The 22,052-nt window shown below is 41.5% G+C and overlaps 3 protein-coding genes and 1 long non-coding RNA gene across 4 annotated transcripts; 3 read left to right on the top strand and 1 right to left on the bottom strand.

Annotated features, from left to right (window-relative positions):
- Positions 1 to 3,191: 3,191 nt before the first annotated feature.
- LOC136356572 (uncharacterized) lies at positions 3,192 to 6,429 on the top strand. The gene is made up of 3 exons (XR_010741506.1): positions 3,192 to 3,330; positions 4,866 to 4,970; positions 6,145 to 6,429. It is a non-coding gene; the product is annotated as an uncharacterized lncRNA (long non-coding RNA).
- Positions 6,430 to 10,496: 4,067 nt separating this feature from the next.
- LOC4337701 (homeobox protein knotted-1-like 10) lies at positions 10,497 to 16,988 on the top strand. Its single transcript, NM_001420127.1, has 5 exons — positions 10,497 to 11,332; positions 11,522 to 11,644; positions 11,765 to 11,903; positions 16,049 to 16,299; positions 16,387 to 16,988. The coding sequence occupies exons 1-5, from the start codon at positions 11,102 to 11,104 to the stop codon at positions 16,576 to 16,578; spliced, it is 936 nt and encodes a 311-aa protein (NP_001407056.1). The 5' UTR covers positions 10,497 to 11,101; the 3' UTR covers positions 16,579 to 16,988.
- A 765-nt stretch (positions 16,989 to 17,753) lies between these two features.
- On the top strand, positions 17,754 to 18,223 carry LOC107280899 (protein ETHYLENE-INSENSITIVE 3-like 2). The gene is made up of 2 exons (XM_015783014.1): positions 17,754 to 17,903; positions 18,008 to 18,223. The coding sequence occupies exons 1-2, from the start codon at positions 17,754 to 17,756 to the stop codon at positions 18,221 to 18,223; spliced, it is 366 nt and encodes a 121-aa protein (XP_015638500.1).
- A 2,074-nt stretch (positions 18,224 to 20,297) lies between these two features.
- LOC4337700 (pre-rRNA-processing protein ESF2) lies at positions 20,298 to 20,989 on the bottom strand. Its single transcript, XM_015783480.3, has one exon. It carries the CDS (start codon positions 20,793 to 20,795, stop codon positions 20,427 to 20,429), a length of 369 nt encoding a protein of 122 aa, XP_015638966.1. The 5' UTR covers positions 20,796 to 20,989; the 3' UTR covers positions 20,298 to 20,426.
- Positions 20,990 to 22,052: the final 1,063 nt, after the last annotated feature.

Here is a 22,052-nt window from a genome sequence, read left to right as displayed (position 1 = left end):
GGTTCATTGGGTGCGGTAAAATCTCAACTTGGTAGATGGGTTGTTCTTAGGTTATTCCAATTCAAGAACCATTCTTTCGATTACTATTTCCCAATGGTTGCTGTGTTGTTAGGGTTCATTGGCTGCAGTAAAATCTTAACTTGGTGGATGTGTTGTTCTTAGAATATTCCAATTGAAGAACTGTGCTGGGGAATATAATAATGCAAATCCTAGTTTCATTTCGTTCCAATTGTGAGTTTTTGGTATTGAATCCTGGGTGATTTGTAAGCTTGTGGATTTACTTATTAAGTATCCTGACTTGCTGGCAGTAATTTTTTTGGGGTGCATGGATTGGATCATAATCCAATATTAAAAGGAAAAAAAATAGTTCCTTTATTTGTTAGATGTTCTATATTGTTGCTATATATGTGATTCGACTCATTGCAATGGGATTGACTGTTTTCATATGAGACATTTGCAATAACAAGAGTTTTCTTCTTCAAATCCTAGTTAAGCTGTTTCTTGCCTCTTGAATACATTTAGATCAGCAGCAGAACTGCAGAAGTAAACCAGGCTTCATACATTTCTGTCCTCTTCCAAAAAATAAAGAAAAGGTACATCTTTGTGATTATTAACTACATGAGCCTTTTCAAACTATATAATACAAAAGGTGCACTAGAATATGGATATCTCCTTTGAAGATATGATGTTATCAACATGTTAAAGCAATAGTCTTTTTTTTAAGAGAATGAAAGTAAAAGCAATAGTATTAAACAGTTCTATTGCTCTTTCCCTTTTTACATGAAGTGCACCACAGATCATTGATGTTTGAATGATCAAATCTAGCTTTCCTGTGGAAAGGAGCAGCTTGGTTCTTTTCTTACTGTCCTTCCTCCCTTTTTTCTCTTCTTTATACTCAAGGCCATGAACTTGTCATTCAGGCAATATAGATGATTATCTCACATAGGTTTTTCTGAACCTGGTAGTCAAAGTCACAAAACCATGGGCAAGTTTATGTTGGATTATAGGTTCTGCATATTTGCTTTTTTGTCAACCACTGAGCCACATTGGCACTAATTAGTTTGTTGTTAAAGATTTTGATTTTGCATATGCTGATTCACCATTTTCTGTTCAAATGTCATTTATTAGGTAGTAATTCATAGTGGCGACAAAGTGGTGGCTTCCCAAACTACCATATCATCTCCCTATTCTTGCTGTCCATATGTGGCTTTGACAGTGAATACTGAATGGCAGTAATGGTGATAATTATCATACTAGTTTGATCAGAACAGAAATGCTTATGTTCATTCCTGAATGTAGATTCTCTCTAGCATCATCTCTTGCACTTTGTGTTGATAGCTGCAATAAAGATCTGTATTGTGTTGTTAGGTGGCTGATAAGGTTTCAACTAAAAACAAAAGGGGAACTGATGAATTGCTGAGCAATGCAAGATTTCAGGTAGATCAGCTGTGGCCCACTTAATGCCCAATTTGTTGAGGCCCATGCTTAAGAAAGCTGCCAATCTTTCTCTTGCAGATAAGGCAAGGTAAGCAAAGATTTGGCTCCATGATATAGTTTATTATTACTGCAAGTGTCAGCTACTGCATCAAAGAATCCAATTAGGCATCTGAAGTGGCCCAAATTTATCCACCTACATTGGGGAATCTGATCTCACTTCCCAAATACAATTTATAAACAAAGATGTTTGATAAGGGACAAAAAGGCTATGATGTGCCGACAATGTATTATGCTTGACACTCCTTTTGGCTTCCACTTACTGCTAATTTAACTAGAGTATTCTATGTGGTAGATTCTTGCTCTTTCCATCTGTTGCAATGCCATGTTTCTTCCTTGATTCTAGTGTTTATCCCCTTGCTACTTTGGGCAACTATTCCTTCCTCCAATACTTGGACTAATGATTATATCATTTGTTGGACCTAACAATCATGCAAGACTCTCCTCAAGTTGACACGCATTCTTAATTACTAATGAAACCTTAAACAAGAACTACTTGAGACAATGTGCCCCCTGAAGTTTTTTTTTAAATATACCATCATCCATCTCATAGTTCCACTAGGATATGCCCCTTTTCTTCTCTTTTCTTTTCTTTTGCTCCAGTTATCTGAATCATCACCTCTGAACATGCATTTGGCCAACTCTAGAAATGCAAGTTCCCCTGAAAAATGCTGCAAATACTTTGACAGCATCTTGCAAAATGAAACCTCCCAAACTCACATGGTTTCTTTTATTTTAGGAAAAAGAACAGAGAACCAAAGATTTGTAAAAGATTAAAGTGTGAAACCAGGTTCTTGTGGCACCCGAATGTGCAAGAAACAAAGTAATTGGCCTCTTCAAATGGATCTGGCATGATATTCCTACATATCAGGGGACACCAAGTGATCATCATTTGCCATCCTGACATCATGCTAATTTAATAATCTCCATTTGCTGATATTTTAAGGGTGTGCAAATCTCTAGGCTTTCTTGGGACTTTAAGATGGGCATTATATAAAATCACTCTATCATGATGAAGATGGTAGAGATTCGAAAACGAGAGGAAGCCTGTGCTTTTGTTTGTCTTAGCTCCCTACTACTAGCACCTTGCTTTTCTTTAGTTTTAGCTGCAATTTAAAAGGTATACCTGCCAGGCTACAAGTTCCAACCTCCAAACTCCAAAAAAGCCACAAAATTTTGCTCAAAACATACAAACTGAGCTGTCCAAATTAACATTGGGTTTTGGAATTCTGTAATAGTATTTCAATCTTATGGAAAATTTCCTACTGTCTGAAGAAACACATGACAAATACAATTTCCTACATATACAGAGATAGTGCAGGGTTTACAAAACCGATGAAAACCGGTCCAGACTTCTGGACCAGATAAAAACACAAACCGCTCGGTTTTTCAGTCAGGTTTTTAAAAAATAAACTGAATATTAAATCCGAAGGTATTACTTGTGAGCCGTTTGTTATCCCGTATAGGAGTATTATGCAAGAGCTATCAGCTATGCTCTGTGATTACCCTATGAATACAGTTACTCTTACTTCCTGTCATGACAGCTACTCCTACTTGATCGCATACTAGTAATGACCTGTGATGACTGATGAGACTCGAGCTATGCTGGAGTGGAGTCAGAGATGATCGTTACACATGGATCAATCTGAAGACAGAGATAAGTGAACAGATTTGATAGGTTCAGTGTTCAGAGCCTCCAGCTGATATCAACTGCTCATAAATGTCAGTAGCTTTGCTAGGTTTACTGCAGCTGGAGCAGGGCCATGGAAGGTGATGGAGCGTTCTTCTTTATCATCAGGCTTTCGTTTTGGGAGATTGCACCATCATGGATTGGAGGTGAGCTCACATCAAAAGCAAGGTTTTCTTCTCTGAAAGTACACAACTCTTTTTTTTCTTTTTTTCTTTTTTTGCTGTCAAGTATGAGGTGATGATATCAGCTGGCCTAACAATCTCTTGAAAGAGATGTTTTTAGGCACAATCATTTGAGAGGTTAGATGATCATCCTAAGCTCATTGTCATCTGAAAATCTTGAGAAGGAAGCAAATGTGTCTTAGTGTAGAAAAGCATATATTCATGCTCAAGCAACTTTTTATAAAAGAAAGATTGGAAAATGTTACAAAGAAAATGGAGATAATTGAACTCATAGTCAACATGCTCTCATTGAACAGATAAAAGTAAGAGTTCAGATAAGAATCACAGTTGTGATTCACAGAGAACAGATAGAGATTGCGTCGGTTAGGCTCTCCTCCTCTGGACTTAGCCAGTGGCAGTCCTTTTCTAGGGGATTTTATCTGGAAAAGGTAGGGTCAAAGACCAATAATGCACTATTGTTCTTCTTCTTTTGTCTTCCATTCTCCCTAGAAAACGATCCCTCTAAAATTGTATTTAACTTAGATGGTTTATCAAGGAAGAACATTCTTGAACTAGAAAATTAATTTGTTTACTTTATCCTGGTGAACAAATCAATCAGATAAGTTGATGGAATAATAACGATACATACTTATTCTTTATTTAGAGTAAATTTCACGCAACTATATATTTAAGCCATTGTATCTCAAAACTATATATTTAATGTCGTGCAGCTATTACCATGGTAAATTTTTAAAGTGTGTAGTTCTATGAGAAATTTGGTGCTCCATCTGTAGTTTTGTGAAAAATATGACATTAATCTGTAGTTTCAAGATACAATGGCTTAAATCTGTAGTTTTCTAACAAATTCATTCCTAATTTTGTAGCTTTGTGATACTATGGTTTAAATCTATAGTTTTGTGATAATTACCAAAGTATATGTAGCTTTGCGAAATTCATTTTTTTATGTAGCTTACCAATTATTGAGAATTATATTCTAATAAAATGGTCCGGTTTAAAACAGAGAACTAGCCACGACACGAGATTCTCTTATAGGGCAGCTCCCAAGTCCCACCGCTTGGCTAATGGTTTTATCTGTCATTTGCATATGCAAACAAATTCTTCTAGCATAACTACAAAATCACATATGTATGTATAGATATACATATACTATTTATAATCTCAACAAGAACTGTGCATCCACATACCCACACAAGTTGACATCTAGAAAAAGAGGAACAAAACGTTGAAAACATGGTATTTGATGGAGTAGTCAGTTGGAGGTTCCAAGGAGGTAGTTTGTGGTCCAGGGTGAAAAACCGTTTGTGGTCCTGGCTCATCAACAGTCCTCCTCTGTTTTCAGCTCAGGACCACCATCTTGCAAGTATCATTAGTACATGCCATCAATCTTTTAAACTTGCTCCCATCTGGATTCTTTTGCTAGCTTGCTCTGAGCTCTTAATTAGTTATAAACCACAAGTCCACAGCACTATTTATGAGCCCCTCTCTCTCCTTGGATTCAGGACAGTTGATCTTTGCATGTGTGATGGCAATTGGAACTTGGAAGGGGAAAGCTTTCTCCTGCATGGGGCACAGTACCTCAAGTACCAGTGCCAGCTTTAGTATTAGTAAGTGATTTGAATAATGGAATGCCTTTTCTCTAATTATTTTATCCTTTTCTTATGTTGGCAACTTGGCACTGAGATCTCAATTTCATGGACTCCTTGAGAAATGGTTATGAAATGCCTCTGGGCAATCCATCACTTGCTATTAGTTACTACTAGTTTGATGACAAGGAGAAGAAATCATAACTTTTATTTTATTGTTTGAAGCTATTTAAAAATGAACTTACAGTACTTCTGAATGGCATATTGAGAGAGTGAAATTTTGGTCTCGTGGTGTACTGTAGATTGATAATTCTATTCCTGGTTAAAGTACCAGATGACCCATTTGTATATAACAATTGTTAAGATTGTCGGAGAAACTAGAATAATCTACACGTAACCATATTTAATTGGGATGATGCGATTTAATTGGCTAGATTTAGTAGTGATAAATTGTATAAATATAAGGTTACGGAGCCACTGTTTTCAATTAAAAAAATATAAGACTACAATTTGATGGTATATGGATCTTCCCTTCGACCATATATATAAGTGAATCCAAAAATTCAAATTAATATTGTCTATAATTATAAGGGATTACATAGCACTATTTTTCGCACCCAACTACTAATTTTATTTTCACCAATTTATGTTCCAAACCATCCACCCACTACCCTAGGTACCATCATCCTTTATCAATGACAAGGGAGCATGTATATTTTTCTTTCATCCTTAATCTCAAAAAAGAATGTAAGGATCTCTTATATCTATGGTCGAATATGTGGTAGACAGTTATATATTAGATTAGCTTAAGCTTACATGGTTTAGGTTTCATATAGTTGGCTCGTAAAGAAACGTGCATATGACGTGTGCTAAAATAACAGCGAAGTGCAGCGTGTGTACAGTAAAATAAAGGTGTCTTTTTTTATTTTTGTTGTGTGTATCCCTAATAGTGTAATTTTTTCACTTAATTAATGAAATATGCATTATCCGATAAACGTAAAACAAAAACAGGTTAAGAATTTTATTCACTATAAGGCCGTGTTTAGATCCAAAATAATTTTTTAAACTTCCAACTTTTCCATCATATCAAAACTTTTCTACACACACAAACTTTCAACTTTTCCGTCATATCGTTCTAATTTCAACCAAACTTCCAATTTTAGTGTAAATTAAACACAGCCTAATTTGATTTCAGGAGTAGAGATGGAAACTGAAAATACCAGGAAGGAAGGAAGGAGGCAAACATGGAGAACCCAAGAAAGTCAAGGTTTGTACTGAATCAAGTCATCAACTACACTACACTGTTTGCCCACCAACTCGCATCACATGCCTCCCTCTTCCTTCTGTCCCCCTACGCTCATCACCCATGGTACAATGGCCACGGTGCTTGCTGGAGTGTACATCTTTGGTTTCAAAATATGTTCACCTTTACATGAATCTGAACATCACGTGTAAAGTAAATTAATTTATTTTGGGACGAAGAGTATATTGATCTTTTTGGTTTTTTTAATTAAGTTGTACTAGCAGGTTCAGGTTTGTTTGCACGTGCAATGTGCGATATATTTTAAATCCAGACTAACTCAACAATAAAAAAAATATTTATATATGTCCTCCTTTGCAGTATTCTATTTAAAAAAAGTTATATAAATTATCTCCCTTCTCCTATCAACCATATTATCGCATCGGTTTATGTTCTTTTCTTTATGATTGATTCAAATTGTATGAAAGCATATAAAGGATATTTAAAAAAGTCACATTGTCTACCTGCAAGCAAGTCAATCTTGCACATCATTTTCTTTTATCATTGTTGTATAATATTTTCGCAGCAATGCGTAGAATTTCACGTAGTATACTTTTTTTCCTGCGAGGACATGTAGTATAATTTATTATTAATGAAAATATATAGCATACATATTATAGGTACCATGGCCAAGTAGTAGCAAAATTACCTCCTCGGATGGTAAGGTAATCGTTTGGGCTCGTATCTGGAGACCATGCCGTCTATTGTCAGAAATGAAAATAAAAGTTCACCGACGAATAAAAAAATCTCTTTGCTGCTACAGCTCAATAACATAGCTAACTCTGTTGATGTGGTTAAGATTAGACGTGGTAATCTGTGATGTGAACCTAGCAAGTCGGCGTACTCGGAATTGAGCATATCCATTGGCATCATAGCCACTGTTGGAGCGACCAGAGGTTCATATTACCCACACTGTTTGAAGCTCTATCAAGTGGTTGAACCTTATTTAATAGCTTGGTCTCTCCCTTGATGATCATTTGGTACTTTGCTTGACATTTTGTCCGGGAGAAGAGAGGATTGTGGCCTGAATGAGTGGACACGCTGGAGGCAAATTTTCCAAGGGGAAAAGAATAAGGGGCCCCACCCACCAGTGCGTGCCAATGAGCCACATGCAATGCGTGGGCCCACCACCGGCAAATGCACGTCGAACAAACCATGCATGAGACTATTATGCAATCTATATATCTGCAGTCTTGGATAGTATAATTTTCGAATGTCTTTTGTGATCAGAATGTTTCAGAAATATTCATCCAATAATGAGACCTTTTCCATGATGATGAATTTTCGCAGAAGCTCAACAGAAAACATATTGAGCTAGCATTCTAATACTAGCCTTCGATAGTGCGATTGGTAAACAAAATTAGTATAAATAAATAGTTGTGTGCATCATTAATCAATGCAGATCGAGATTGTAATGTTTATTCTATTATCTTAAAAAGGACCATATTATCCATTATTAAAAAAATATTTTAAAAGGGATAGATTTGGGTTTGTGTGGTTCCTGCAGCTAATATGGTTTTCGTTTGACTTGTGCTCATAAAGCCTCCAATATACTCTTACCATGAATATGGGATTCTACTCTTTTACTTCTGTGAAGATCAACATGCCAGTCTTAACATTAAGGGCCAATTTGGCTAGTACCATTACAAAAATCACGGAGTTGGAAAATACCATCGTATGTGTCATTGACATGTGGGTCCAGGCCCCACATGTCATTCTCACGTACGATGGTATTTTGCAACTCACGTATCTTTGCAATGGTATTTTCCAAATTTACCCTAACATTAATGGTAGTATTAGGATTTCAACCCCCTCCCCCACACACACAAAAAAAAACTGGAGGCTCACAACCTGCTCGATTTCGACCCTCACTTTGGTTTTGGTCAAGATTCAACCCTTATTTTGGCTTGTGTCCAGATTGCAAAAAAAAAAGTGCTATACAAGCCAGTTGAGTTTTAATATTGTTCATTTTTAACATTAACGGTAGGATTTTAAAAAACTGGAGGCTCCCAGTCCCAGCCTACTCCCTCTATCCCATAAAAAACCAACATAGTACTAAATGTGACACATTCTAATATTATGAATCTGGACATACTTTTGTCCAGATTCATTATACTAAAATATGTCACATCCAGTGCTAGATTCATTTTTTTTTGGAACGGAGGGAGTACTCGAGTTCAAGTGTTCAACCCTCATTTGTACAAGTACAGTAGAATAAGCTAGTTGAGTTTGAGTATCGTTAATGGTTTGGATAAATAATAAGCTGAATTTTACGCTTAGGTCTAATCTTTTCTACTAATCAAGTTTAAGCTTAAGCCTATAGTTAGCTTGATATTCAACCCTTTTTTTTGGCTAATTAATTTATCAGATTATTTTTGTGTATTATTGGCACTACGTCTATAAAAATAAATTCTGTTAAATACTGTAGTATGTTGGAGTAAGCTGAAGTGTTTATTAAGCTTATCATAATCTGTTTCAAATTAACATTTCCTGGACAGAAAACCTGTTTCAAACATGGAACTGCCAGAATTGATCAACCAATGGTTATTTTATTCTGCTAGTGGTACTAGTACTCGTAGGAGTACTTTCTTATGCCAAATTAAAATTTATAAAAATCAAAATTAAGAGAAAAAGGCTGAGAGCTGGCAGTGGTTACGCAGAGCCAGTGACAAGACGGCACGTGGCGGGACGTCACGTCGAGCTTACTGGACACCCGACGTGACGGCTGTAAATACGGGCGCCCCCCATGGCCCTACCCCACACTCACTGACGCCCAGGGCCCCACCGCGCACCTTCCCACGTGCGACGTCGCTCTGGGTCCCACCTCCCTGTGAGGCGGACGAGCGTGTGGGTGGGTGGGGGTGTGGGGCCCAGCGGGCAGTACAGTGGAAGCACTGTTTCTGGGGGGAGGAAGGGCAAAGGGACAGTGCTCTGAGTTTACTCACTGTGTGCTGTGTGTCTTCTTTCTCTCTCACACACACACCTCCCTTTTGGCCAATATCTTTTGCACTTTGCTCCATTTTGTACACCCATGCCCCTAATTTTGGTTGTATTTGCAAATTTTGCATCCTACTCGTTCCTTATGTTATTTGTATCATGGGGCGGTTGTTACACCTTTTGGTATGCATTGTTTTACCCTTGTTTTAATGTTTCTAACATACTACTCCTTTGTTCCAGTATACTTGATGTTTTACTCCTATATATTGTCCCACCATGCTTGACGTTTCGGTAAGTAGTAGAAACGTGGGGTCAGCGCAGTAGCGTACGATTCAAATTTTACTAACCGATTATTAGGAACAACACTTCATCCATGATTCTTTCTGTGGCAGGAATGGCTGGTGTATTCTTGGTTTGAAATGATTACTCATTCTGATCATTCAAAGTAACCAGTAATAAATTAGGGCCATATGGTCATTTTCACCCAAAGCTAATTTGGCTCAACTATGCTACGACGTCAGGGAGTGGTATAACAATGGTTCAAATTCAAGAGGAATTAACTTAGGTCGACGAAATGAGAAAAGTTTGAATGGTTGGAAAATATAACTAGAGACGAGTAATGTATTTCAAAGGTTAAGCCATACTAAATATCTTTCCAATAAAAGAAAAAAAAACCTTCATTTTGTAATGGCTCAAAGCGAAAGATAAGGGAAGTGATTTTGTGGGTACTATTTCCTCTTGAAAATTGAGGGATCGTTTGGCTGTTAACCAGCTACTACTACTTATTCCAGCTACTGATGTGCAGCTCTAACCTGTATAGTCAAGCATGGCCGAGTTTAGTTTCAAATTTTTTTCTTCAAACTTTCAACTTTTCCATCACATCAAAGCTTTTTTACACACACAAACTTCCATTCTTTCCGTCACATCGTTCCAATTTCAACCAAATTTCCAATTTTGACGTGAACTAAACACACCCCATGCTAGACGTGCGGCGTACAGGCGAGAAGCTTGTGCAGTTGTGCGTTAACACGTGGCTCTAACCTATTATCTACGAGTAAGAAATACATGAACAAAAATATAGAGTTTATTTATTATTTTTCACATTTTAACAGACAATCATATACGTCTCTTACTAAATACAAATCTGGATTGAGTAATTAGGTTGAGCTCATTGACTTACAAAGAAAGAAACTAATCAAGCTCCATGCTCAAACAAGGCATCGAAAAAAATATCAGCTCCATCAAGGACTCACATGCAAAAGCTCCAATTGCCCTATCTCTCCCTCTCTCTCTCTCATGACTCATGAGTCATGACACCTCCTAAGAAAATTCTGAAAAAAAATTGCTTAGTTGCTTTTGTTTAGAAGAAAATTATATTAAAAAGGTTGCTGGCTTAGCTATTCCTTCCTTTCTCCCAATCTTTGTTTCCATGTCTGTCTGAATTCTGATCTCTTCTTCTCTCTGCCTGCAGACACAAGCAGGTGACTCCTCCATCCTCCCAAAGCAAAGCACCCATGTATCCCGCTGCTGCCGCTGCTACCTACAAGTGCACCCTGCAGAAGCTGCTTCTCCTTCTCCTTCTGATCTGAGGAGCTGCAGCTGCTGCTCCAGCAGCAGAGGCTGCAGTGCAATCCGCTGCCAAATTCCTCTTCTTCTCCTTCCTACTAGCTTTTCTCTTCTTCTTCTTCTTCTTCTTGGAAAGCTGGAACTTGGAGCTGCTTAAGCTTACACCTGCTGATTCATCTCCAGCTGCTGCTGCTGCTGATTCAGTATTATTATGTGTGGAGATGTACAGTAGATGAGGAGGAAGGAAGTAGCTACTGGATAGCTAGCTGAGCTGAGCTAAGCTGAGCTAAGCTTCTTGGCTAGGTAGGTAGCTAGAGGTGAGGTGAGGTGGGGGAAGAGGGGATTGGACATGGAGGATCTGTACAGCATCCACCCGGGAATCTCCCGCGGCGGCGGTGGGGGAGGAGGAGGTGCGGCCAGCGAGGCGTCCGGGGTCGCCGGAGGGGGGAGCTCGCCGCCGCATCCCCCACCGCCGGCGACGACGGCGGCGGCGGCGGATCTGACGGAGCTGATGAAGGCGCAGATCGCCGGCCACCCGAGCTACCCTTCCCTCCTCTCCGCCTACATCGAATGCCGCAAGGTGTGTTCGTCCTTGTCCATGTCCAATTCCGCTCGCTTCTTCTTCTTCCTCTCCTCCTCCTCCTTCGGAGCTGCATGTGGTAGCTAGAGCTCAATCGCCATGCATCCAAGAAAGCATAATTTGATGATACTTTTTATCCGTGCTTGTTGCATGTGTGTGATTCTTGGTTCTTGATTAAATTTTTGGCAGGTTGGTGCGCCGCCGGAGGTGACCACGCTGCTGGAGGAGATCGGCCGGGAGGGGCGCGGCGGCGGCGGCGGCGCGACAGCCGGCGGGGAAATTGGCCTCGATCCGGAGCTCGACGAGTTCATGGTACGTTAGCTCGTCGGACGAACGGCTGATCAGTCGATTAATTTCATCATTGAATAATTGGTTGGAGCTTGTTATTACATGTGATTAATGATATATATCTGGAATAAATGGCGGGAGCAGGAGACGTACTGCCGGGTGCTGGAGCGGTACAAGGAAGAACTCACACGGCCGTTCGACGAGGCGGCCTCCTTCCTCACCGGCATCCACACCCAGCTCGCCTCCCTCTGTGGCGGCGCGCCGCCGCCCACCGACAACTCCGGTAAATAACCAACAAATTATATATTGCTTGCTTCGCCATTGTGTTTTGCATCTTCGATCGACTGTTGCTAGCTAGGAAGAAGATCGCTCGAGCTAAGTGCATTATTGGATTGCAGATACATTGCATGGTTGGGTTTGGTGATGAATGCGTGCGTGCGTGAGTTCTTGAGAGGTCAAATCGTGTCCATGCAAATGGGGCACAGGGGTGTCAGACGAGTAGTAAAGCTTCGTGTAGGGTTTTGTCCAAGCTTCTGTGGAGTTGGAGTAGCAGCACACTGCCATAGCCATGCTTCTGTCTCTTCTCTCTCTCTCTCTCTCTCTCTCTCTCTATTTCTCTCACTGCAAGTCTATGGAGGAGTAGTCGCTGCATGCCTGCTATTATAGACTTTGTGATGGATGGATGGAACTTGAGAGAGGGGAGTGATGTGAGTTGAGCTTGCATGGTGGGGAAGTAGCTAGTGGCAGTGGCACTGCTTGGATTGGATGGCTGGCTTTGTGAAAAGAGAATCTTGCTCTTGCATGCTGGTTATTACTACTAGTGCTGTAGTAGTGGTGATTTTTTTTCCTAGCTCTGGTGGGTCAGGTAAAAAGATTTTGCATGCTCCTCCTTGGTTGCAGCTTCAATCACACAAGGATTTCCTTCAATTTGCTTGCAGTTAATTACAATCGATATGTAATTTGTTTTGGTTTGTTTCCATGCATTATCTTGTGGTAATGGAACCTGGAGTTGTGTTACCCCGTGCGAAGAAACAAAAAGATTTGTTTTGGATTGGGCATGCATTTCTGTTTTGTGCTTTTTCAATTCTCAGTTTGATATATTGCGCCTAATTATATTCTGTCAATTTGACAATCACACAAGATTGTGGCAGGTTGCACATTTTGATGGTGTTTGAAAGTTACCGAATAAACCCATTGTCAATGTAATTTAACCCATATGCTTTAATTTTAGGCTCATTTCGAGTAAAAAGTATCAGAGAGTAACAAGGTCCTTTCTCTTTGAGAGATGAGGCTAATATAACAAGCTCTTAGTTTGAATGATGATTATCAATTAAGCCATTATAACTAATTAATTAAGCTATTATACATCCACAACTCACTTGAAACTGTGACATCTACAAAATTTCAGGTGATCAAGTTTTGTACTGATGAACACAACCAAACACACTGAAGCTAGCTTTTGGACATTTCACATGTTTAGTATAAAGTCAAAAGGACATTTTATTATTGAGTGCCATAACACTGTTACCGTGGAAATGTAAATACTACTCCCTCTGTTCCATAAAAACCAACTTCTTACTACGACTTTGGGCGTAGCTTACTCTCAGGTTCATAGCTAGAAGTTAGTTTGTTTTATAGGACGGAGGGAGTACCTTGCACAAACAGTAGCAACTGTGGTCAAAATAGTTCCTGTCTTCTTTTCCTTGTTTTCAGTATGTTTTGGAACAACACCGAGTAGAAATATGCATCTTAATTACTAGTACAAATCAGAGGAGCGTGAAATATGATATTTATGCAATAAATGTTAATTGGGCCTGGCCCCACTAATCTGTAAGGAAAAACATAAATAATGATGTTATTTTAACTGCAAATGGGAAAATACGATTGCATGCATGGTGTGCTTGCTTCTCGGGAGCTTAATTATTTCAGGCTTTCAGCCACCTGGTATTGCTGAGCAGAGAATTAAAGAAAACAAATTAATATAAAAAACTTGCAAGTTGAAGTAAAATAATTGGTTGGAGGTAGCTTTCGGTGGTAGCATATCATAAGTAGCTAAAGCCATGCAACACCCTATTTTGTTCCATGTTTAGATTTTAACATATTGATCCACTTTGTAAATGATTTGTTTGTTGCCTCTAGGTTCATACTCAAAGCTCCTTTCGATTGGAGAAATTTTATAAGAATTCTGGAGGATGTTGTTCCTTGGGAAAATTTTCTTATCAGATCCTTCGGAACAAAGGAATAGGATTGCAAAAATCCTATGAATCGTTTTCTTTAGGCCCCTAGCCCCCATTACATAGGAAAATAAACGTGAGCTCATAGATCTTATTTTTTACTTTTCTTTGAAAATTCTAATACGCTCCTTTTCTCTCTCCTCTCCCTGCACATGTGATTCCTAGTTCACAAAATGCAAATGTATCTGCTTAAATTTGATGTGATCACCTACATATTACCAACTAATTAAATGGATGATCACATGCATAACTATTGGCACTCGGAACCATTTTGTTGAACACAATTATGGATTCTAAAAAAACTGAAACACATATATGATATATCCCCTAAGAATATATGCATAATACATACTTTGCTCAGGTTTAGCAAGGTACTAACATTCTTATTCTAGTATAGACAAGCTCTGTTTATTAAATATTCTACAGAAGTTGAGAACAAATGACTTCAAGATAGATGTAATGATTAGAGCTTTCATGATTTTTGTTCAAGGATAGTAAAAACGGATGATTGTATATCACTTATGGTGGATTGGTGGTGAACTAGTACTTAATGTGTTCCAAAATTAAAAGTTTAGGGAGTTATTTTAGATTAAAAGTTTAGGGACACTACTGGTCAAGCCCAGTAGTTATACTAGATAGGTGTAATGTATATGCATGGCAACCTTAATTGTGTACCTCAATTCAGATTTATTCCAACTATATGTCAAATATTGTTTTTAATTAATTGGGTGGTCTACTTAATTATGGTGTCCCTTCCAGCAATAGTTATTAGGGCATCATGTTTGCAAGCAGGTGACATACAATTCACTGCTAAAGCATAAATCACAATATATAGTTGAAATGTAAGTACTCTCCAACCTTTTCTTACAATGCATATTTCGATCAGATATGTGTGATATAAGAAGATTATATGGTTGAGTGAATTGTAGAAGGAAATAATCATGATATCCTTGTTAATGCCCTGTGGTATTAGAGACCAAAGTTAGTGACGCAGTGTGAGTGCTTACTTGTGAATGTTGTAGAGAAAGGGAAGATAACTGAGGGGAAAGTAAAGTAATTAACTTTGCATGCCTGGCTTATATTTTGAAACAGAACCACAAAAATTGTACTTCTGATTTGAAGCTGGAGGGGAGCAGTTCTTATGTTACATTTGATATCACTTGACCAAAATGGTTCTAGCCTTAAAAATATTGCATGAGTTACTACACTGAATTGAATGAAATGAGACCATGTAGCTTGTAGATCTCAAGTAAAGATATCATGAATCCATGGCATAACTTCAGTAGCTTCATACAGGAATCATGGACTACCATTGCAAGCAGAACTAAATGTCCTGATGCACATTTTATGGTCGAAAAGAATAATTCTTGATAATTGTTAAAGGGTGCGCTAAGCTAATACTATGACCTGAAAGATGGTTTGGCATGGAACACTGCATATTTAATGGAAATGAGCAAAAAAGATTGACATTGATAAAATGGTAACTTAAAATGGGTGATGGAGGATTACGATGGACAGGGGCACAGTGCATTATCTGTGTCGTTTTCATTCAAATGTTTGTATTTATAAGACTTAATGATCATGTTGCGGGAATTGCATTCTTATATTCTAAAGTATTCCCACACTGCGCAGTTCTGGTGATGGATTGTACTTCATTTTTTTAGTGTTTGTTCAATTGTATTAAACTGGTTTTGATCCTATTTTAGACAAGCTGCTGCATATTCCATTGACTCACCGTGTCAAGTCATAAAAGAAAATATTATCCAACATTTACGCACCGCAAATCGTAGAGAATATGTGGATATTCAGCAATGTAACATCTGACTACATTTGTTTCTGATAATATCTTGTCCAATATAGTGTAAGGCAAAAAAAAAAAAAATCAGCACTTAAGTAACTCTGTTTGCCTATTCATGAGATAACTTAAGAAGCATTCTGTCTGTAGCCTCCCTAAACAGCCTGTTATTAGTAATTAGTAAGTCTGATAGTTCATTGGTTATGGCACTGCAAACAGCCGATTCTCTGGAATCTCTTCATTATCTTGCTTACTGATGATTGGGCTCTTGTTCGGTTTGTGAAGAGACTGCTGCTTTTCATGGTTAATGTTGTAATCCTGCCACATAATCTGAGCTTAATTTTATACATGACATTTTATTTCAAACTGCCCCTGATTTGTAACATGTCTATATGCAAGATGAAATGGTGGGGTCTTCAGAGGATGAGCCGTGCTCAGGAGACGCCGATGCAGCAGATTTTGGGCAAGAACACAGCTCCCGCTTGGCTGACCATGAGCTCAAAGAGATGTTGCTCAAGAAGTACAGTGGCTGCCTCAGCCGCCTCCGGTCCGAGTTCTTGAAGAAGAGGAAGAAAGGGAAACTACCGAAAGACGCGCGATCGGCACTTATGGACTGGTGGAACACACATTACCGTTGGCCTTACCCCACGGTAATGTCGCGAAAACGCCTTTTCGACACACAAAAGCCTCTAACCCACACTGACCTGGGACTCTGTCTTCCAATTGATCTTTCACAGGAAGAGGATAAGGTGAGGCTGGCCGCGATGACTGGCCTCGACCCGAAGCAGATCAACAACTGGTTCATCAACCAGAGGAAGAGGCACTGGAAGCCATCGGAGGACATGCGGTTCGCGCTCATGGAGGGGGTCACCGGAGGATCCTCCTCCGGGACGACACTGTACTTCGACACCGGCACAATTGGTCCATGATCAGATTGCACTCCAAATTAAATGTAGCACCTTGCAACAGACATTGGCAGGTATTACCTGCTGCTACACCCTCTGTGAGGAGCAAGGGATGATCATATATTAAAAGGAAAAAAAGATGAAATCAATCAATAACCTCATCATTTTGTCGAAATTATTGTGTATATGGTGTTGTAAGAGGGAGTTGGGATGACCTGTAAAAACTTGCCTGCATTCAGCTACCATAACATTAATTAATTGTTTGTATCCCTGACAACTGCATCCCCAGTTAAAACCATTTTAGACAGGAAAGAGTGAACTATGAGTAATAGTAACATGTAGCAATAATAAAGATACTTATTTTTTCCCTTGCATTTCATATTGCTGCCAATTGTTGGCATGCACATGTGTGATGTCTGTGTCTAATTGTGACCAATTTTAGCACTTAATATTGTTGAATGTTGATAAGAAGTTTGTGTTCGGGTGGCAGCTCAGGATATGCACAAGTTAGCTTCATCTTGTGGTTATATCCTTCATGTCAATCATCAACTGGAGTAAAAGAGACTAGTACTTCCCTTCGTAACAACAAGAAGAAGCAAGAATTGTTCACAATTTCATTTTTGAAGACTAATTATGAATCTGGGCAGTTCTTGGATTTCAAGTTGAGGCCCAGCTAGAGATGTCTGCAATGAGCCCATCATTCAGAACACACATGGCAGCCCAGGTCCATTAATCAGGTGGGCTGGCTGTTCATACCGGAGTATGCATGCAAGTTAACAAAAGGAATAAGTTCATCTGAGGTCCCTTACCTTATCGACGAATCCTATTTTCATCCTTCAACCATAAAACCAGTTACAACGTGTCCCTCAACTGCCAAAACACCATGAGGTCCCTCGGCGGTTTGGACGGTGGTTTTGGCTGACGTGGCGCATACGTGGCTAATTTGACTCGGTCTCTATCTGATGTGGCAATTTGATCTAAGAAAAACAAAACCTTGTGGGACCCACATATCAGTTTAACACATAAATTAATTTAAAAATTTTGGGGCTCAGGCGTGCGGCCCCGTCGGCGGCAACTTCAAGGGCTCTTACCTCACCATGCTCAGCTCGGGGGGACTCGTCTTCGGTATCATCAACATCGTCGGCAACTTCGGAACGGTCTTCGTCGACAACGTACGTACCTAGCTAGCAGTAGTAATGATGGAGGTGTGCAACGCGCAGGGGTTCGTGTACGGCATCATCCCGGAGAAGGGCAAGCCGGTGAGCAGCGCCTCCGACAACGTCCGCTCCTGGTGGAAGGAGAAGGTCCGCTTCGACAGCAACGGCCTGGCCGCCATCGCCAAGTACCAGGCCGACCACGCCATGCCGGGGACGCGACGACGACGTCGGCGCCGCACTTCCTACACGAGTTGCAGTACACCACGCTGGGTTCGTTGCTCTCGGCGCTCACGCAGCACTACGACCCGCCGCAGCGCCGCTTTCCGCTTGAGAAGGGCGTGCCGCCGCCGTGGTGGCCGGAGGGGACAGAGGCGTGGTGGCCCGAGTCCGTCATGCCCTCACCATCGTGGCCCCCGCCCTCGTTTCCACCATCCTCCACGCCGCCCTCCGACCTCGACGGCATCCTCTCCCGCCGGCGCCGCCGCACGCCGCTCCCTCTCCATCGCGCCTGAGAGGAGAGGGGAGAGAGAGAGAGAGGAAGAGAGGTGAGATGGGGAAAGATGAGGAAGAAGAGGATGGGTGAGAATGACACGTGGGGCCCACCATTTTTTATTAATTTGTGTGTGAAACTATTGACGAAAAAATCAAACACACCGGCCTGGGAGATCTGCTTAGCTCCAGTGCAGGTCCAAAGATTAATGAGATACGGGCGTGCCAGTCAGTTTGACCCTGCAACTGACAAGATGTGCAAATAGTAGATCAAAACAGCCGATCGGCCGACAAGCCGATCGAGTAGTTCCAGCTGATAGCCGATAATAGCCGATGCCGATACCATCCGATAGCGATAGGGTTTAAGCAATCGGCTATATGTCCAATATAGATAATGATATAAAGGCAATCGGCTGATGACGATAAAATATAACAATAATATAGTTCAGTAGAAACCAATCGGCTAGCAATGATATGATAAAATAAGCACTGATCCAAAGGTTAAAGCGTACATCGACCGGAGGTCCGATGCCATAAAATCCACAGATTAGATTAAACTGTGAAACCTTTGTTGCAATCGGCTAGATCCAACTTGTATATATATGTAATCCTTATGAGCCGATGCAACGTCCAGATAACTTATCGGCTAGCACCCCGATAAAACATTAGTACGACCGATCTGTGACAGTCCGTGACCGGTCGAATGACCGATGGAACGGCGGCTGTGTACCCTCGCCTGATCAGTTTGTCAGGCGGCGTGCGGCGTGCTCCATCCCATCCCATCATAATAATGAGGGGCTTCACAGCCTCTTACCCCAGTTAGAGCTGGTCCAACCACTCTGAACTGACCCGGGTTCCCGTTTCCTGGTGCGAACGGGAACCCGGAAGTCCTCATCCATTGAATGGCGAATGACAAGGGCGCCCTGCATGATTTGATGGGCCCCGCGCAGCATACGACGTGCAAATAGCTTCTGGGCTAAGGCACAAGACATGCAACTAATATAGAGAATATTTTCCCTTCTCCCTAGTTAGCACTCGCAGCACTTGTGGTATCCCCTTGGAGTATAAAAGGAGGACCATACCTAGCGGGAAGGGGGGAGGGATCGAACTTCGGATCGAACTCTGGATCCCCGAGCAAAAGCTTCTCTAACCCTAGCTTATATATCGGAGATTCGGAGGCTTTGCAAGCGTAGAAGAATCATCATACACACAGGAGTAGGGTATTACGCTTCATAGGGGTCCGAACCTGTATAAATCCCTTGTGTCTCTTTTGTCTCGAAAACCTCGGATTTCACCCGCTGCCCCCGGCCGAACTCACAAAAGGGGATCTCTCGATCACCCGCTAGAGAGGGTCACTCCCCGACAGGCGGTGAGGCGGTGGCGGCCACGACGCGGCGATGGGGGACGAGACGGCGGCGGCGGGCAACGAGGCGACGACACTGGATAAGGGAGACGCTCTGTATTCGTCGACTCGCCTTCGCCTCCTAGCCCTGCGGGTCTCCTCGACTCCTCCTCTGCTTTCTGCCGAATCCGCTGACCGCGGCCTCTCTGAACTCATCGTTCACCTGCACCGCAGCGGGTTCCCTGCTCCCTCACTGTGGTCTCCCTCGACTGATCATGCGCGTTGCCTCACCGTGATCACACCGCCGTGTCGCCGGATTGGGGAAGAAAAGGAGGCGGGAAGATTGGGGAGGAGGAGAAGGAGACGTGGGTCCCAGCCGTGCTCCTCGGCCACGTGGGGCCGTCGAGGGCGGCGGGGAGGCCGGCGGCAAGAGACAGGGAGGTAGGAAGCGGGGTTGGCGAGGAGGACGGGGAGGTCGGCGAGCCGTTCTGCTCCGCTCGGCGCCGTAGTAGTAGATACTCCCTCCGTATTTTAATGTATGACGCCATTGACTTTTTAATCAACGTTTGACCATTCGTTTTATTTAAATTTTTTGTGTAAATATGAAAATATTTATATTGTGCTTAAAGAACATTTGATGATGAATCAAGTCACGGTAAAATAAACGATAATTATATAATTTTTTTAATAAGACGAATAGTTAAATGTTAGATAAAAAGTCAACGACGTCATACATTAAAATATGGAGGTAGTACTAGATAGTAATTGCAGCTTCCAGGTTTCTCGAATAAGCACCGAGATTTGAAATTAACCACCATACATATCCCAAATTGAATCGAACACGGCTTCAACTCTAGTGGCATGAACTAGACAAGGTAAATCATCTACACCTCGCCGTGCTTGGAGAGCAACCGACGGAGACGGACGTGCGACGGGTTCATGTTGGGAGGGACGCGGCTGAGGTAGCACACCCCGCGCTTGCCGAGGTCGTCGAGCCGCTTCAGTGCCCACTCCCTCTTCTCCTCCACGCCTTTGCTTCCGAGACCTTCCTCCTCCCATCCCACCTCCTCCTCCGAGTAGTACTCGCTCTCACTGCTTCCTGCCATCATGGCGCCATGGGAACCCACTTCGCATGTGCCTCTACTGGTCTCGATCGCCAGTGGGGAGGTGTCGTTGTCGTCGTCGTCGTCGGCGGCGGCGGCGGCGTGGTGTAATGGAAACAACGGCGTGTGCCCAAACATCGCCAACCCCATCTCCCGTTGGTCTGGGAGGCGAAAGCGAGGCGGCGGGATGCAGGCGTTTCCCTTCTCCAGCGTCGTCGCCTCGTCGCCTGCCGCCTCGTCGCCGCGTCGTTGTCGCCGGACTCCCGCCTCCCCCACCAGCCTCCTCCCCACCCCGCCGGCTGCGCTGGCCGACTGAGGAAGAAAGTGAGAGAAAAGAAAAGGAGAGAGAGGAAGAGAAGTGGAGAGGGGAGGGGAAGAAGAGTCTCACATGTGGGACCCACGTGGGTCCCATGCTGAGTCAGCTGCCACGTCGGATAAAACCGGAGTCAAAACCATCGAGGGATTTGCACTGGTTTTGTAAGTTGAGGAATGCGTTGTATCGGTTTTGCAGTTCGAGGATGATTTTGTAACTCGATGACAAGTTGAGGGACCTTCGGTGTACTTTTTCCAAAATAGCACTAATACGTCGGAACGTCGGGTGGGCCTAGGCCCAAACAGGAGGCCCAGTCCAGGTACAACTCTACTGAAACAGGATGATTTTTTTCGTTTCCTTTCTCCACCAATCATTCCGATGAAAGAACATATATTATTCCATCAAAATAAAATGATAATGATGGAAACTCTAGTTTTTTAGAGAGAGAGAGAGAGAGAGAGCGCTAATGCGGCACTTTTTCGGAAAAATGTTGGGTTGCTTTAAAAATGTTTGGAAAAGCTAGCTCTATTTTTCATGGAACATTTTGGAACAAAGAAAATGGTGGGAAAACTAAGCATTATCTTCGACCATATATTTTCTCAATGATTAGTTATCGTTGCTGGATAATTGGTACTAACTCTCTCAGTCCCAAAGGTGAAATTAAACGGAAAATGATATTTGCTACCTAGTCTCGTTGTTCTAAACTATAAGCACTTCTGGGATAGTCTTTTACGGGGTTTAAGAATAGAGGTGAAATTAAGCGAGGAATGTTTAATGTTGTGAACTACATGAACGGGGTTTAAGAATAGAGATGAAATTAAACAGTGAAACGTTTGATGGTTGTGAACTACATGAACGGGGTTTAATAATAAAGGTGAATTCATGTTTAATGGACATAACGGGGTTTAAGGATAGAGATGAAATTAAATTGAAAATGATTGTAATTGATTCAGTCGAAGCAATAGGTAGAGAATTAGACACTAGAAGTAGCTATACTTTTAGGGACGGATGGATTTTAATATGAACCTGATCAACTTGCTTCTTTTGAGGCCTTAGGTAACATATCTTGCTAATAAGAGTTATAAGCACTAAAC

Source organism: Oryza sativa, chromosome 5 (assembly GCF_034140825.1).
Source record: "Oryza sativa Japonica Group chromosome 5, ASM3414082v1".
Classification (NCBI taxonomy): Eukaryota; Viridiplantae; Streptophyta; class Magnoliopsida; order Poales; family Poaceae; genus Oryza; species Oryza sativa.
The sequence above is the reverse complement of the archived record's forward strand: the minus strand, read 5'-3'. Positions and strand labels throughout refer to the sequence as shown.